The sequence below is a fragment of the Hibiscus syriacus genome, unplaced genomic scaffold (assembly GCF_006381635.1).
Source record: "Hibiscus syriacus cultivar Baekdansim isolate YM2019G1 unplaced genomic scaffold, ASM638163v2 tig00110500_pilon, whole genome shotgun sequence".
In the NCBI taxonomy this organism is placed as follows: Eukaryota; Viridiplantae; Streptophyta; class Magnoliopsida; order Malvales; family Malvaceae; genus Hibiscus; species Hibiscus syriacus.
Genome location: NW_024062762.1, coordinates 81,469 through 95,859, shown reverse-complemented (window position 1 = coordinate 95,859; position 14,391 = coordinate 81,469). Strand labels below are relative to the sequence as shown.

At 33.9% G+C, this 14,391-nt stretch overlaps 1 protein-coding gene, 1 long non-coding RNA gene and 2 pseudogenes across 2 annotated transcripts; 3 read left to right on the top strand and 1 right to left on the bottom strand.

Annotated features, from left to right (window-relative positions):
* Positions 1-1,417: 1,417 nt before the first annotated feature.
* Positions 1,418-1,984, top strand: LOC120129472 (two-component response regulator ORR10-like). Its single transcript, XM_039146960.1, has 2 exons — positions 1,418-1,563; positions 1,674-1,984. The coding sequence occupies exons 1-2, from the start codon at positions 1,464-1,466 to the stop codon at positions 1,982-1,984; spliced, it is 411 nt and encodes a 136-aa protein (XP_039002891.1). The 5' UTR covers positions 1,418-1,463.
* A 1,387-nt stretch (positions 1,985-3,371) lies between these two features.
* On the top strand, positions 3,372-6,651 carry LOC120129488 (annotated as a pseudogene).
* Positions 6,652-6,773: 122 nt separating this feature from the next.
* LOC120129489 lies at positions 6,774-7,782 on the top strand. Its single transcript, XR_005516745.1, has 4 exons — positions 6,774-6,828; positions 6,935-6,987; positions 7,080-7,447; positions 7,665-7,782. It is a non-coding gene; the product is annotated as an uncharacterized LOC120129489 (long non-coding RNA).
* A 2,878-nt stretch (positions 7,783-10,660) lies between these two features.
* LOC120129462 lies at positions 10,661-13,121 on the bottom strand (annotated as a pseudogene).
* Positions 13,122-14,391: the final 1,270 nt, after the last annotated feature.

The following is a 14,391-nucleotide window of genomic DNA, read 5'->3' as shown; positions in this document are numbered from 1 at the left end:
TGCTATTTTAATTGCCAACATGATCTATTTGGTCTCAAAAAGCAACATTTGTTGTCTTATAATTAATAGGTGAATTTTGAAAAATGTGTAAATATTATCAAATAAATCAAACATAGCATTAATTTTCGAAATAAAATATTAACGAGATTAAGTGTCATGATAAGGCATATTGTGTATTCATAAAGAAAAGAAAGAAGGTATAAATATTAAAGATTATATTATTGAAAGGAAACTACACCTCTGAACATGAATCATAAAATTAAAATAACATATATATGTATATAATTAATTCAAATTTGATATGATTATTTAATTTGAACATGAATCATAAAATTAAAATAATAGGTTCGGTTAAAAACAGTATATAGTCTAATTAAGATTTTGTGTAATTATATAAAAATAGAGAGAAAATTGAATAAATTTTGATAAATGAAAAAACTACAAAATTTTGGATAAATAAATATATACCTTCAACATAACTAAAAAAGCATTAGTGTTCACCCTTTTTATTTATATAAAAATATAAGCATTTTTTTAATGTTTGAAAATATCCTAATATGTTTAAAAATAAAAGTCCAAATGTATGTACATTGCTAATATCCAGTTTCCTTTTAATAAATATTTGAAAATCTTATGTTTGGAATCTTTTCATGTAGTAAAATAATGCTATTGTGAAAGGCAAGTCGCATATTATATACATCTTTGAACTGTATTTATTATTGATGTACTTTTAAATATATCAATGAATCAAATAATATCTCCTTCTCTTTCTTAATTTTAGGTTAAAATATGTTATCAAATAATATCTTTTATATTAAAAAAAATGGATTGGTTTAGTGGGATGAGGTACTAGATTTGTTGTTTAGATTCCTTAAGCAATGTCAGGGGTTTGAATCCTAACGTTTGTGAATGGAGCAAACTGGGTCAGGAGGGTCGCCCTCGCCTCTGTAGTACCCGATTTGGATTAGTCGATCAATAGATTGATATCAATGATTAATTAAAAAAATATTTTATATTAATTTTTATATCTCCTCTTTCATAATTTCCCTGTTAAAATATTTTATCAAATAATTTTCTTTCATATTTCTATATATGTGATCTTTAAACCCGAAACTTCAAATGTAACAATAATCCTTTAATCGCTAACTTCGTTTAATTTGTGCATGAAAAAATTCAGAAAGTGTAGCTATTACATCAACCGAAAAGGCCAAAACAAAAGATAATTTTTAATTGAATTCCGGTGTGCCTTAAGCACCATGTTTGCTTGTTGTCCAGTTCAAAAATCAACCCACAAGATCCTCAAGATTTTGTACGAAAATCTCCCCGGATCTTATTTTCTTTCCAAACTCTCGCATATTCCAACCCTTTATTAACTCACCTTCCCACTGCTTTTTTCTCTCAAACCAAACACCATTTTCTTATCCTTTTCCTCAGGGGTTGGTTATTTTTAATCAACATTTCCCATGGCTGTTGATGAAACCCAGTTTCATGTTCTTGCGGTTGATGACAGTGTCATTGATAGAAAGCTAATTGAAAGGCTTCTTAAGACTTCTTCTTTCCAAGGTTGGTAGGAATCAAATTACAAATCCCAGTGGTAAAGACAGATGGATCATAGGATTTTATTTATTTTAGAAGTTCGTTTTTAACATAAAATCCTGTCTCTCTGTTTGCAGTTACGACTGTGGATTCAGGGAGTAAAGCACTGGAGTTTCTTGGATTGAACGACGGAAACGACAACGATGAAGATGTGGGAGTGAATCTTATCATAACAGATTATTGTATGCCTGGAATGACAGGATATGATCTTCTAAGAAGAATAAAGAAATCATCGTGTTTGAGAGACATACCAGTTGTGATCATGTCTTCTGAGAATATCCCATCAAGAATCAACAGATGCTTGGAAGATGGAGCTCAAGACTTCTTTCTGAAACCACTTCAATTATCCGACGTGAACAAGCTCAGGCCTCATCTAATGAGGACATAGAACAACATCCAGTTATTTGATCAGCTGTGGAAATTCATTAGTTTTATCTCTTATTTTGGATTTTTGCTTTGGTTTCAAATTCAATGTAAATGATTTTATTTTCATTGGGAAGAAGAGACATGTTTCCACTGTAAATTATTTGCAGGGGAAGTAACTCATTTTTGTGAGTTTACAGCTCAAAAGACTGATTTCTTTTTAATGAAAATCATATCATTGTAAACCTAATAAGATAAGCCAATGAATATTTGTTGTGATTCAAGAATTTGAGCTTGTAAGGCTAAATTTGAATCCAATCACTGTCACTCTTGGTGGGCAATCTATACAATCCTATTTAAATCTCATTGGGTCTTAGGTATGCCCTGACCTTAAACTGGAGGAGTCACCCGTGACCTAAACTTTTTCCTATCCAAAAAGAAACCTAATAAGCTACATAATAACCAAATATTTTAATTTTATTAAATATCCTTCAAAAAATAATTTTATTAATTATAGATTATTAATTATTAAAATTATGTAAATTAAGTCCCCCGAATTAATATTTGATGAAAAAATTGATGTGTAAGTTGACAAAATTAATATAACTACACATTTAATCTTCATTATTTATATATTATGTTAATTTAATCTTAATTTTAATATAATTTAATAAATTTAATCATTCAATCATATGATAACACATATCACACCATTAAGTCAAATTATAGCACGATACATGTTATCATCTTATTAAAAGAAATAATTGGCGAAGAATTATGTTAAAGGGATTAAACTTAAGGACTTTTTCTCGGCAACTATCTGGGCATGCCTTTATTGCACAAAAGAGTCACATGAAGCACTTTTCAATTCGTGATCGATACAGTCAGGAAAAAGCTGAACAATTGGACTGCGACCAAACTTTCGATGGCAAGAAGGGTTACTCTTGCAAGATCCTCTCTTTTAGCTATTCCGAATTATTTTATGCAAATAGTGTCGATTCTTAAAGGGGTGTGCGATCAGATCGAACAAATCGCCCGACACTTCATTTGGGGTGATACTCGGGATTCTCAAAAAAAATGGCCCTTGTCACTACAAGAAAATATATTTTTAATGACACACGAACGATGATACACGCTAATTTATGACTTACAAAAAATGTTCATAAAAAAATGTCATGTTTCTTAAAATCTAAACGATTTATGACTTATAATAATATGTGTCATATTTAATAGTCATAATAAAAAAAAATTAACAAACACACAAAGTACATTTTTTATTGTGTGTCATCTCTAAAAGTCATCTTTTAATTTCCCACATATTTTTCATCACGCATGCTTTCCCGCTTCTAATCCTCCTCTATCATCAGTTCACACTAAACCTATATTTCCCTTTTTCTTAGCGCCCCCTCCCCTCTTCCCCAAAAAAACCTTAATCCCCACAACCAATAACAGGGGATAAACAATGGGAATCAAAGGTCTACTTAGATTCATGAAACCTTTCATTGAACCCGTTCACATCAAGAAATACGCTGGCAAGCGGGTATTTTATTTTCTCCTTTTTTCTTCTCTTTTATTTCCATTTTGTCCTCCCCAACATATATGCTATTCTGCAAGTTTTGCAGGTGGGTATTGATGCTTATTTATGGTTAAATAAAGGAGGTATTTTTGTTTCAGATGTATTCACTTATATATTTAAATTGTTAAATGAAAATGGAGTCAATAAGGTTGGGCTGGTTTACGCAAAAATTGTAGCATATTCATGTAGCACGGAGATTTGTTTGGATTCAAACAGTGAAAATAAATCTCGTTACATAACTTACTTTATGCACAAAGTCAATCTTCTCCGTTACCATAAGATAACCCCAGTTGTGGTTTTTGATGGTGCAAGTATTCCCTATAAGGTTGCAACTGAAAATGAGAGAAACAAGTTTTTCAACTTTTTGTTTACTTTAAATGATTTATTTTTATTTTAGATCTTGCATTTTATTGACTATATAGCTATTTCAAGTTCTTGGGCATAGTAGTAACACGGTTTTGACTTATGGAGGAGAGAAGAGAACCGGGAACTAGCAATCGCCAAACTTAAAAAGGGGATGTTAAAGCTGCAACTGAGCTTTTCTAGGTTTCATTCTAGCTTCCTTCTGCCTTTAATCCAATGTTTGAACTACTCACTGGCACTTTTCCCATAGCATTTTTAATTTGAGTCTCTTATTTACCAATGCATATGTATTTCTGATGTTTGGTGAAACACCTTTTTCCTGGGATCAATGGTTATGATGATAATTAATTAATCAATGTTTCTGTTTTTATATTCTTTTCTTCTGGTGTATGGGGATAAAGAAGTGCTATGAATTTATTTCATTTTCTTTGAAGTTAATAGGATGAACCATTGTTTATGCTTTTGGATTGAATTTGTTCACGTTTTAATACTAAATTCTACTCTTGGAAATTTGCCGAGAAATGTTAAGATATTCTCAATATTGCACATAAGAATGAAGTAAATTTCAGTACTGATTCTAGTCTCTCCAACTATAAATTACTTGTTTAGACTTCTCCTGCGATTGGACCTGAGCATGAACTATATTTTCTATTGGAACTTCAGCAAGTTTGATCCGGTTTTGAACTGTATAATTAGGCCATTTTGAATCGTTTACCAATCACTTAAGTTCTTTAAAGTTTTTCATCTTTAGAATCATTTCTGCTAACATCAAAGGGCATATTTATATGTGTTGTTGCCTGCTTAATTTTTCATGATGTTTTTATCTTTGTTGTTGATTCCGACATCTGCATGGATTTTTTAGTTGTTCTTATATAATTGTGGTCACTCTATTCTTTCATTTTCTTCATTGTAGAAAGCAGTGAGAATCACTCCAGCAATGGCCATCAATTAATTCAGGTAAAACATTTTCCTATGAATTTTAGCTCATCATGGAAATTTAGAATATTTCTCATACCTGTTCCATTTAAATCCTTTCCAAACTTATATTGGTTCTTTTTTTAGATCCTGAAATCAGATAAAGTTGAATTTGTGGTAGCTCCATATGAGGCTGATGCACAACTAGCATATTTGGCCACCCTTGAGGTTGAAAAAGGAGGAGTTGCGACAGTGATTACAGAAGATAGTGATTTAATAGCATATGGTTGCCCAGCTGTAAGAACTTCTCCAGAACTATGATATGGTTTGCTGATGGAGGTCTTCTGCTCTCCTGATGACTTCTTTTCTTTGTTGATCCTGAGTTAGTGGTTTTGTCTTATTTTCATGCATTTTCTGTTAACATATCATATTTAAAATGGAACATTATAGCAATGGAGAAGAACTAGTTCTGCCAAAAGTTTTTGATTCATTAACTAGTAAACCTTCCTTCAGAAATTTTGATAAAGAATTGTTTACAGGTAATCTTGTTTCACACATCAAGAGCTATGCTCTTCAGGTTTACATTTTTTTGGGAAGCCTAGGTCGTCTAGAATGCAACTTTCACTATAATCAAATTTAAAACATTTGATGAACTCAAATCAAGAACCATAGAGATATATCTTCATTTCGTTGGGCTCTTTATGCCTGTGATTGTTACAAACCTGAATCTTTTAATAATTTGAGCTGGTTGAACTTCTCTGTGATGAGCCATCAGTTGTGAAGTTTTCCATAAAATTGTAAAACCAAAAAGATCTGTTTAAACATTTTTGTTGAAATAAACATATGTTCTCATCATTTGGACTCAAATTTACTTACCTTTTGACATTTACAGGTATGTGTGTCCTTGCTGGATATGATTTCCTTCCATCTGTTCCTGGAATTTGGATTGTAAAGGCACATTCCTTTTCTACCAAGTACCAGTACGTAGGCCGTGTAAGTAGTCTTCTAAATGCTTCTAACCAGCAGCTTCTGTGCTAATAATGCGGTTCACATTTGATATTCAAAGATCTTTCATAGAATTTAAATCATGTTAAATGAGGCAAAATTATTTTGATAATAATGCGGTTCACATTTGATATTCAAACATCTGAAACCTCTTACAGAACAGCTTCTGCAATATCTAGATGAAGGGCTTGATTTCCTGGGACTGTATCCTTTCTTTTCTTTTTTGTTTTCCATTTTTTTACTTTGATTCTCAAGTTACAATGAAACTTCAAGTGATGCAACCAATAGGTGATTACCAGGTATGAGGAAGAAATAACGGAAATTGAGAAAGTGGTACATCCATAAGGTGAAATTATTTTACTAATATTTAGTACACAAATTTCAATTATCCATAATGTGATAACAGTACTTGATGTTGGTAATACGTAACAAATATATTTGAGTGCACGGCATGTAATTTTTCCCTTGACCAAGTGAAAATGATACCAGAGAAATCCCTCCATCGGTAGCAGTTGCGATTGCTGAAGGAAAGTTAGACCCCGCTACAATGGAGGCCTTTCACTGTAATCAACCAGAGCATGATAATGTTCAAACTTCTGTTGAAACTACTATGGCCATGTATTGGCTTCTTCATTTTCTTTGATTTCATGCGTGAAATACTTTTGTATTGATTATTACCGTTTTTCAATTTCTGGGTCCGAATAAAATGATTTCATTAGACTGGCAACGAAAAGACTTATACTATTTGGGGTCCAGCAAATACCTTGTTTGAAGAAAGTTTATCAAGCGATCAGCAGGGCTTAACTCCTCGTGTGTTTCAGCGTTTATTTGATCGTATAAATGAGGTGAAAGTGTTGAATTTATGCTCATCAATGAATTTGTTGATTTTTTTGAATTTTAGGAATGAACCATTTTCAATAGTTTGTGTTCTGACCTTCTTTATTCTATAGGAGCAAATTAAGCATGCTGATAAACATATCAAGTATCAAATCCGTTGTTCTTTGCTTGAGGTAGAGTTAATTGAATTATTTTGATTCTTAGTTTTGACATAATTGGACTGCTTAGCGTTGTACTATTCTTGTTCCTTATCACTTCATTTTCAATTTTCTTTTGCAGATATACAATGAACAAATAACAGATTATTGGATCCAAATCAAAGAAACCTGCAGGTAGAATGGATTATTATTTAACTTTTTCAGTTTCCATTTTTTCTGGACGAAAAAATTGGGTTTTCTTATATTGTTCTATCATTTTCATCCAGATCAGAGAAGATGTAAAATTTGGCGTCTATGTTGAGAATTTGACAGAATACTGTGTGCACTCAATGAAGGGATTGACTAAGCTACTACTAAAGGTTTTTCTTCTTTTTCTTTCTTTTCCTTTTGGCCGATGCTTTGATTGCTAATTTCTTAATAATCTTTCATGAAGAAGATACTCAATTTTTATGTTTAGAATGCTAATGCTTTTCTTTTTCTTGAGAGAAATGGATTGGACCATTTATTCCAGTAATAAGCTGCTGGACGAATGATGTAGGGATTATCAAGTAGAAGGACAGGTGCGACTAGTATCAATGCTGAAAGTTCTCGTTCCCATAGTGTTTTAACTTGTGTTATTGAATCTCGATGCAAGGTAATAATCCTTCGAATGCCAAGTGTTCTATTTTGTGTTTATAGTATTTAGGTTTGAGCGATATACTTTCTCCAATTATAAATTGATGGAATCAAATCACTAATTTCTTAGCTATGCAAAGAGGAATTTTCTTATATACCATGTCATTATTTGCTAATTTCTTAGATACCCTCTCAATCATGCTTGAGGGATTCAGAAGTACTCTTTATTGTTACAGAGTGTAGCCAATGGTGTAAGTTGCTTTAAAACAAGTCGGATAAATTTCGTTGATCTAGCTAGCTCGGAATTACAAAAGTTAACTGGATCTAACAAATGGGTTAGCCTCAATTGGATCAATGTTTTGGTGCGGACTTCGATCGATCATTCCTTGTTTAAATTGCAACTTTCATTTTGACTAATCATTTATTGTAAACTGTTTGTAGTGTCCCCGTCAGTCGGGAGGTACCGAGTATGGATATTATGTTTGTAAGTTAATGAAAGATATAGTCGAGAACGGACTTGAAGTGTTGGTCAATGAGAATGTAAGCAAACTTTTCTGATATTTTACTTAGGTTGGCGATGGGAAGGAAGAATACATGGATAATGACATTGATGATATTCACAAAGAATGAGTATCTTATGTGGCAAACTTTATTATGCCGTGATATTTTGTATCGACATATATATGATTACAATATTTTTGATAACTTAATGTTAATATATTGTATGCAAATGTATTGCTTATATATAATATGATATATATATTTAGTATTATGGGCATTAAATGTGATTTAGTTTGATTATTTGTCAATCTACAATATAATATATATATAATTTACGACATACAATCACGACACACGAATGTGTGTCAACTTTTTTAATGACGTGTGCTTCAATGACACGCAATGTAAGTTATAAATGCGTGTCATAAATTTATGACACACAAATGTGTGTCGTCTTCATTTAAGACGGGGGCTTCAATGACGCGCAATGAGTGTCATAAATGTGTGTCATAAATGTGCGTCATAGATTTATGACACACAATTACGTGTCATCTGAGATTTATGATGATAGCTTCAATGACACGCATTTGTGTGTCATCTGCACCTATAGATGATGCGCAATATACGTCATTAAAGGGGTTTTTTCTAGTATTGTGTGAATTGGAAAGCTTGTTGTCAACCCCTTAACCATGGGGCCTTGGTATTCTGCCGCTCAAGACTCAAAATGAAACATTTATTGTTAAATTAGGGTATGATCTCCTAATGCGACCGGACACCTTAGGGGCTCGCATCGTTCGTGCCAAATACAAAATCCATCAGCTCGTTCCCGTGTACATTGATCCCAGTAGGGGCTCTTTTGTTTGGAAATCCCTCGCCCATGCTTGGAGCAACATCCGAGACAACCTTAGCTGGTCCATAGGTGATGGTCGTGAAACCAATTTCTGGTTCGACTCCTGGATCCCAGGAATGAACCCTCTTGCTGATTATTTTAACCCCTCTCGAATTGTGTATCCTCATGCCAAGGTTCGTGATTTCACCTCCAGCGATGGTACATGGAATTTCCACTTGCTCCAACGTAGTTTGGATGACAATATAGTTCACTTTGTTACTGCAATGCCCACCCCAAGTGATGGGTTTGGTGAAGACAAACCTTGCTGGCGGTGGGAGCAAACCGGGAAATGCTCGGTCAAAACAGCAGCAAAAATCATTCAAGATCCGGAATTGGAACAACATCACAATTTGTGGAATCTTGATTGGGACTTTGATGGCCCCCAACGAGTCCGGCATTTTCTTTGGTTGATCCTTCATCAGAGACTCATGACTAATGTCAAACGGAGTCGTCGTGGACTGTCGGCAGACCCAAGCTGTCCGATGTGTGGCATTGGGGAGGAAACGGTCACTCACATTTTAGGAGATTGCCACCAAGCGAAAGCCATCTGGATTTGTTTCCTCCCAACGGTCACTCGCATTAACCTAACTTCCAATGCAGGTTGTATGAGTAAGGATTGGCATTGGCGACATATGTTCGACATTCTTATTTGGAGAATTTGGATGAACCGGAACGATTTTATTTTCAACGGAAGAATATGGAGTCCGATCTCCACCATTCAGGCGAGCAAAGCTTGGGCCACCGTTCTCAAAACGGATCGCCTATCAAGGAAACTTGCGATGAAGGATAACATCAGGAACAGTGTGGAAATGTCCACTTCCCGGGGTGTTCAAACTCAACACGGATGGTGCAGTTAACACCTCAACGAAGAAGGCCTTAAGTGGCGGAGTCATCCCTGACGAGAATGGCACCTGGATACAGGGCTACGCCAGAAATATTGGATGCTGCTCGGTAATTCAAGCTGAACTCTAGGCAACTTTTGATGGACTGCAAGTAGCCATGGCGAGTGGGGCACATCACCTGGAAATAGAAACTGATAACTTGGAAATCATGCAGTGTCTTAGGAATCCTTCACCGCTTCATGAGTCTGCTCTAATTCGAAGGATCCAATGCCTCCTTAGTAAGAACTGGTTCACCAATATTTCGCATATACCCACCAGGGGAGCCAACCAGCTGGCCGACAAGATGGCACAACTTGGCCGAGATGGAGACCAAAGCTTGACTGTGTTCATGCAACCGCCGAACCAAGCTCAAAGTATTTATAATTCAGAAATGCCTTCCTCGAGGAGGAATACGCATTGATTGCTCCAGTGTTCCTTTTGTAACAAAAAAAAAAAACTTGAGGATTTATAGATTACAACATTTGGGACATACTCTTACAATTAAGTCAAATCCCATGTTTTATTTACAGATTACAATATTTTATACATATTTTATATATAATCAAATGAAAAAGAAAAAAACCCATAAATGAATACATTCTTCACCAATTAAATTCACAAATTAATTTATTGAATTAAATTAAAATGAACTTATTGAATTAAATTAAAATCAACGACTAAATTAATAGAACATATTAATAATAAAGATTAAATGTGTAATTATAGTACTTTGATTAATTGATAATTTAATTGATATCATTTGAATAATTAAGTAATCTGATTGATAAAACTAAAATATCAAAGGTCAAATTAAAATCCTTATAATTAAATGATCAACCATGTAGTTTACCGTAAGTAATGACTTTTTTTCATATTATTTTAATACATAAATTGTTACAAAGACAGAAAGTATTAATTCTGAAAATAACATGGATATTTTTATAAATATTAAATAAAAGCAAACAAGAAGATTCAAGAGGGTATTTTTCTCAACAAACAAGAAATGATAAAACTAGCATTGATTAAAATGATGATGGAAGTCGATTCAAAACTAGAAAACATCCGCACATCAAAACTTATATGAAGAAACCAAAGTATTCAAGCTAATTCATCTTACTAATTAGGTGATTGATTTCATCTTCCCGATTACAAGCATCTCCGCCTTCTCTGTACGGCTGTTTCTTCCCTCTGATTAATCCATCTTCCGGCTTGCTCAGCATAAGTGGTCCCATAAAACGAATAACCTCCTTGAAATGTGGACCGACTTTCACAATTTCATGTACGATTTCTATGCATATGATTCCATACTTCCCCAATGTCTGCAAAAAGAGTTTAGTTGCGGGAATTATGAACCTTCAAAATTCAGACAAAGTTAAACAGAACTTATTCTGAGACTTGGTTAAGAAAACTATGATACCTGTTCGATGATATTATTATCTGTTAGAGGAACTGGTTTCTTGTCGATCCTTGCATAGCCCTTCTTGTAAATCAGCTCCTTTACGTTCTTAAGATTCAGACATCTGTGTAAAACGGTCGAGGCAAAATATAAATTCAAGATCATCTAAATGAAAACTATAAATAAAAGAACCAAGTTTTCTAGATTATTCCGGAACTGCGAGACAGTGGAAACCTAGCAGAACCCTTGTTAAGTAGCTTAAGATTATAGTTAATGAAGGTTCAGCCATATGCCTAAAGGAAAGCCAGATCGATACATGAAAATAGTTTAAAAAATGCCAAATAACTTGAGGTTCATTTGCATGAGCTATGGAAATACGAAGGATAATTAGACAAATTTGTGAAGCAAAAGAACAATTACATATGCCCCAAAAGAGGATGTAGGCAATTGAAGTAGGTACTGATAAAATGATGATAAACATATGCTAGGGGAGGAAAATCATTACCACACATGGAGTAGCACCTTAACATTTGTACAAGTTTTCACATAATTAGATTTAACAGATAAGAAGGAACTCAAAACGAAAAACGAGGAAAAAAAAAGTTACATTCGTACCCATATGTAACATACGGCTCCACCTTTTGCAGCATATCCATCACACCCTCGGTTGCCTTAACAAAGACACCACTGAAAACTTTCCTCAATCTCAGTTTGTACAAGATCTTCCTAGTTTTTGGATGCATATCGTTTTTGCTGCACCAAAGAAAACAAAATAAAAGTCGGAGCTTGAAAATTTTGGAAGCAAAAATATTGAACAAGACCAAGATGCAAAAGATCACCTACCCTTGTATACGGATGACGAAAAGTAAGTTCGATCTCAGTTTTGGTATCATTGATGTTGGTCTCTTTGCCCTTTGTTTCATTCTGATCAGGTCCAACTCCTAAAACCTAAAATACGTTTACCTCAAGCAAAATGAAGTGTCAGAACAACATTAGAAAGTACAATAGTCAACTACAAGGTGCATGGACCTAAGCGATACAGTGCAAATCTGAGGCTTAACAATACTCAAATATAGAATTTGAAACATGACTCAAGCTCGAGTCTGAAAACAAGTAAAAAAGAACCGAATAATATGTATACATGCATATCACATAAAATTAATAAAAATCCGAAATCCATGCTACTATGATAGGCTATGGATTGCTTGATGCAAGAATTAAAGATAAACAAGACTTGACTAATCACAACCTGAATACTGAACTTGAAACTTGTCCCAAGCTCAAATTGAAACACGAAACAAAGTTTGAAAACATGTAAATATATACCGAATCATATTTACACATGCATATTTCGTAAAAGAAATCCAAAATCTTAGTTAGGCTCGTGTGTTTCTTGATTCAAGTATTAAAGAAAATCAAGCTCGAACTCCACCTAGAAATCGGACAGGTGGTGTTTGAGTATTCAACCACTTACATCATGCAGTCACGATACAATACTATAACGGACACCACAGCCCTAAACAGAGGAAAGAAAGCAGTAAAGCTTTCCAAACAACGATACATTGAATCAACAACAAACACCCATTGCAAGAAACATGATCGATAAACCAAAGAGACATAAAATATAGCAACAATTACCTTGTCTCTGAACTCTTTTATGAACTGTTCCGGTCTTTTGATGTCGGAAACATCGGATTGCTTCTTGCTTTTCTTCGCTCCATATTTACCAACTCCATCTGGGTCCTCCTCGTAATGGTTAACTCGTCTTTTATTTTCCTTTTCTTCAATACTACCTCCGATACATATGGTAATGGCTGCCCCTCCTCTCCCGTCGTCATTTCCTGTTTTTTTGTTTTCAAATAAATCTTTTAATAAACGGAGATTTTATACATTGTAGGAAAAAATATGAACAATGAAACAGAGACAACAAGAAATTTACTCGGTAAATGGAATTGATATTGGAGGCGCGGCGGCGGAGAGCTTTGAGGGTTTAAGAGCCGAGCGGGAGCGGCGGCGTCGGCAAACGGGCAGAGTATATAAGAGACGGTATGTAAAAGATTAAAATTCTGAATATTTAAGGATTGTTTGGGTAAACTACATATTTAGTCATCTCACTATTATTTGAGTTTTTTGGTCATCAAACTATTATTATTTCCAAAATCATACTTAATGTTATTTTTTTGTTTTGTTTTAGTCACTATTGTCAAAAAAATTAACGGTGATGTTGATGCATTACCACCATAAGATAATATCATGTTATCATTTAAAATTAAATAAAAAAATTCATGTTAATAGTTTTGTTTAATTTTTAATGTCAGATGACCAAAATGGAACCAACACAATGATGTTAGGCATAATTTTGAAAAAGATAATAGTTGAGTACCTAAAACAAAATCAAATGACTAACTAGTTAACTTTTTTTATTATTTGTTTTTCAATTCATGTTGTGGGAATAAACTCATGCATTTACTCTTGAAATTCTCTTGGTTCCTTTGTTGTATTTGTTCCTAGTTGTTTAGCCTTGTTGGCTTTGTTACTTAAGCTACTTAGCTTATTTCTCTTTGTGCTTAAGCCTTTGTGGCTTGCGATATTGATCGTGAGAGCTAAGATGACCTTAAGAGTGTTTACTTCCTATAGTTTTTTAGAGTTCCCAAAGTGACTAAGTCTTTGTGACTTAGAAAGGTTTGACAGTGCTTGCGTAACACAGACTTGTTCTTGGTGGCTTGGATTAAGCCCCATTGGTTTTAAGATTATGCATCGTTGTTCTAACCCTATAAGGTTAGTTTGTCACTTGTTGAGCTAGAGCCTCACAAGGACGTTGTTGTGTGATTTAAGTGCTTTGCAATTGGTGCAAGTGTACACGTCATAAGTTATAGTATAGAAAATATATCGTCTCCACAAGGATTTGTGGAAATCTGTATTCTAACTTCTTGCACTGTAAAACAAATAATTAAATTTTTGATTCTAGGAGTGTGAATTAATAATTAAAATAAATGTATAGACTAATATTGAATAAGAGAGCAGGCTAGGCTATCATGATGAGTGGTATGACAATTGTCTGGAAAGTCTGAGTAGTTGATTGTCGAGGGAATCGATTATCGTGGCATCTGAAATTAATTCAATTGTTATAGCAATTAGGTCTCTCCCTTTCAACAGAGCATTCTTCAATTCCTTCTTGTTATCATTAACCCGAAGAACTAGTTAATTGTGCATGCCTTGGTGATACATCCATGCGTTAACCAAGGGTGAACAACAATTGATCTTGTGCTCCTTTTAGCCGTTGAAATTCAAATCTT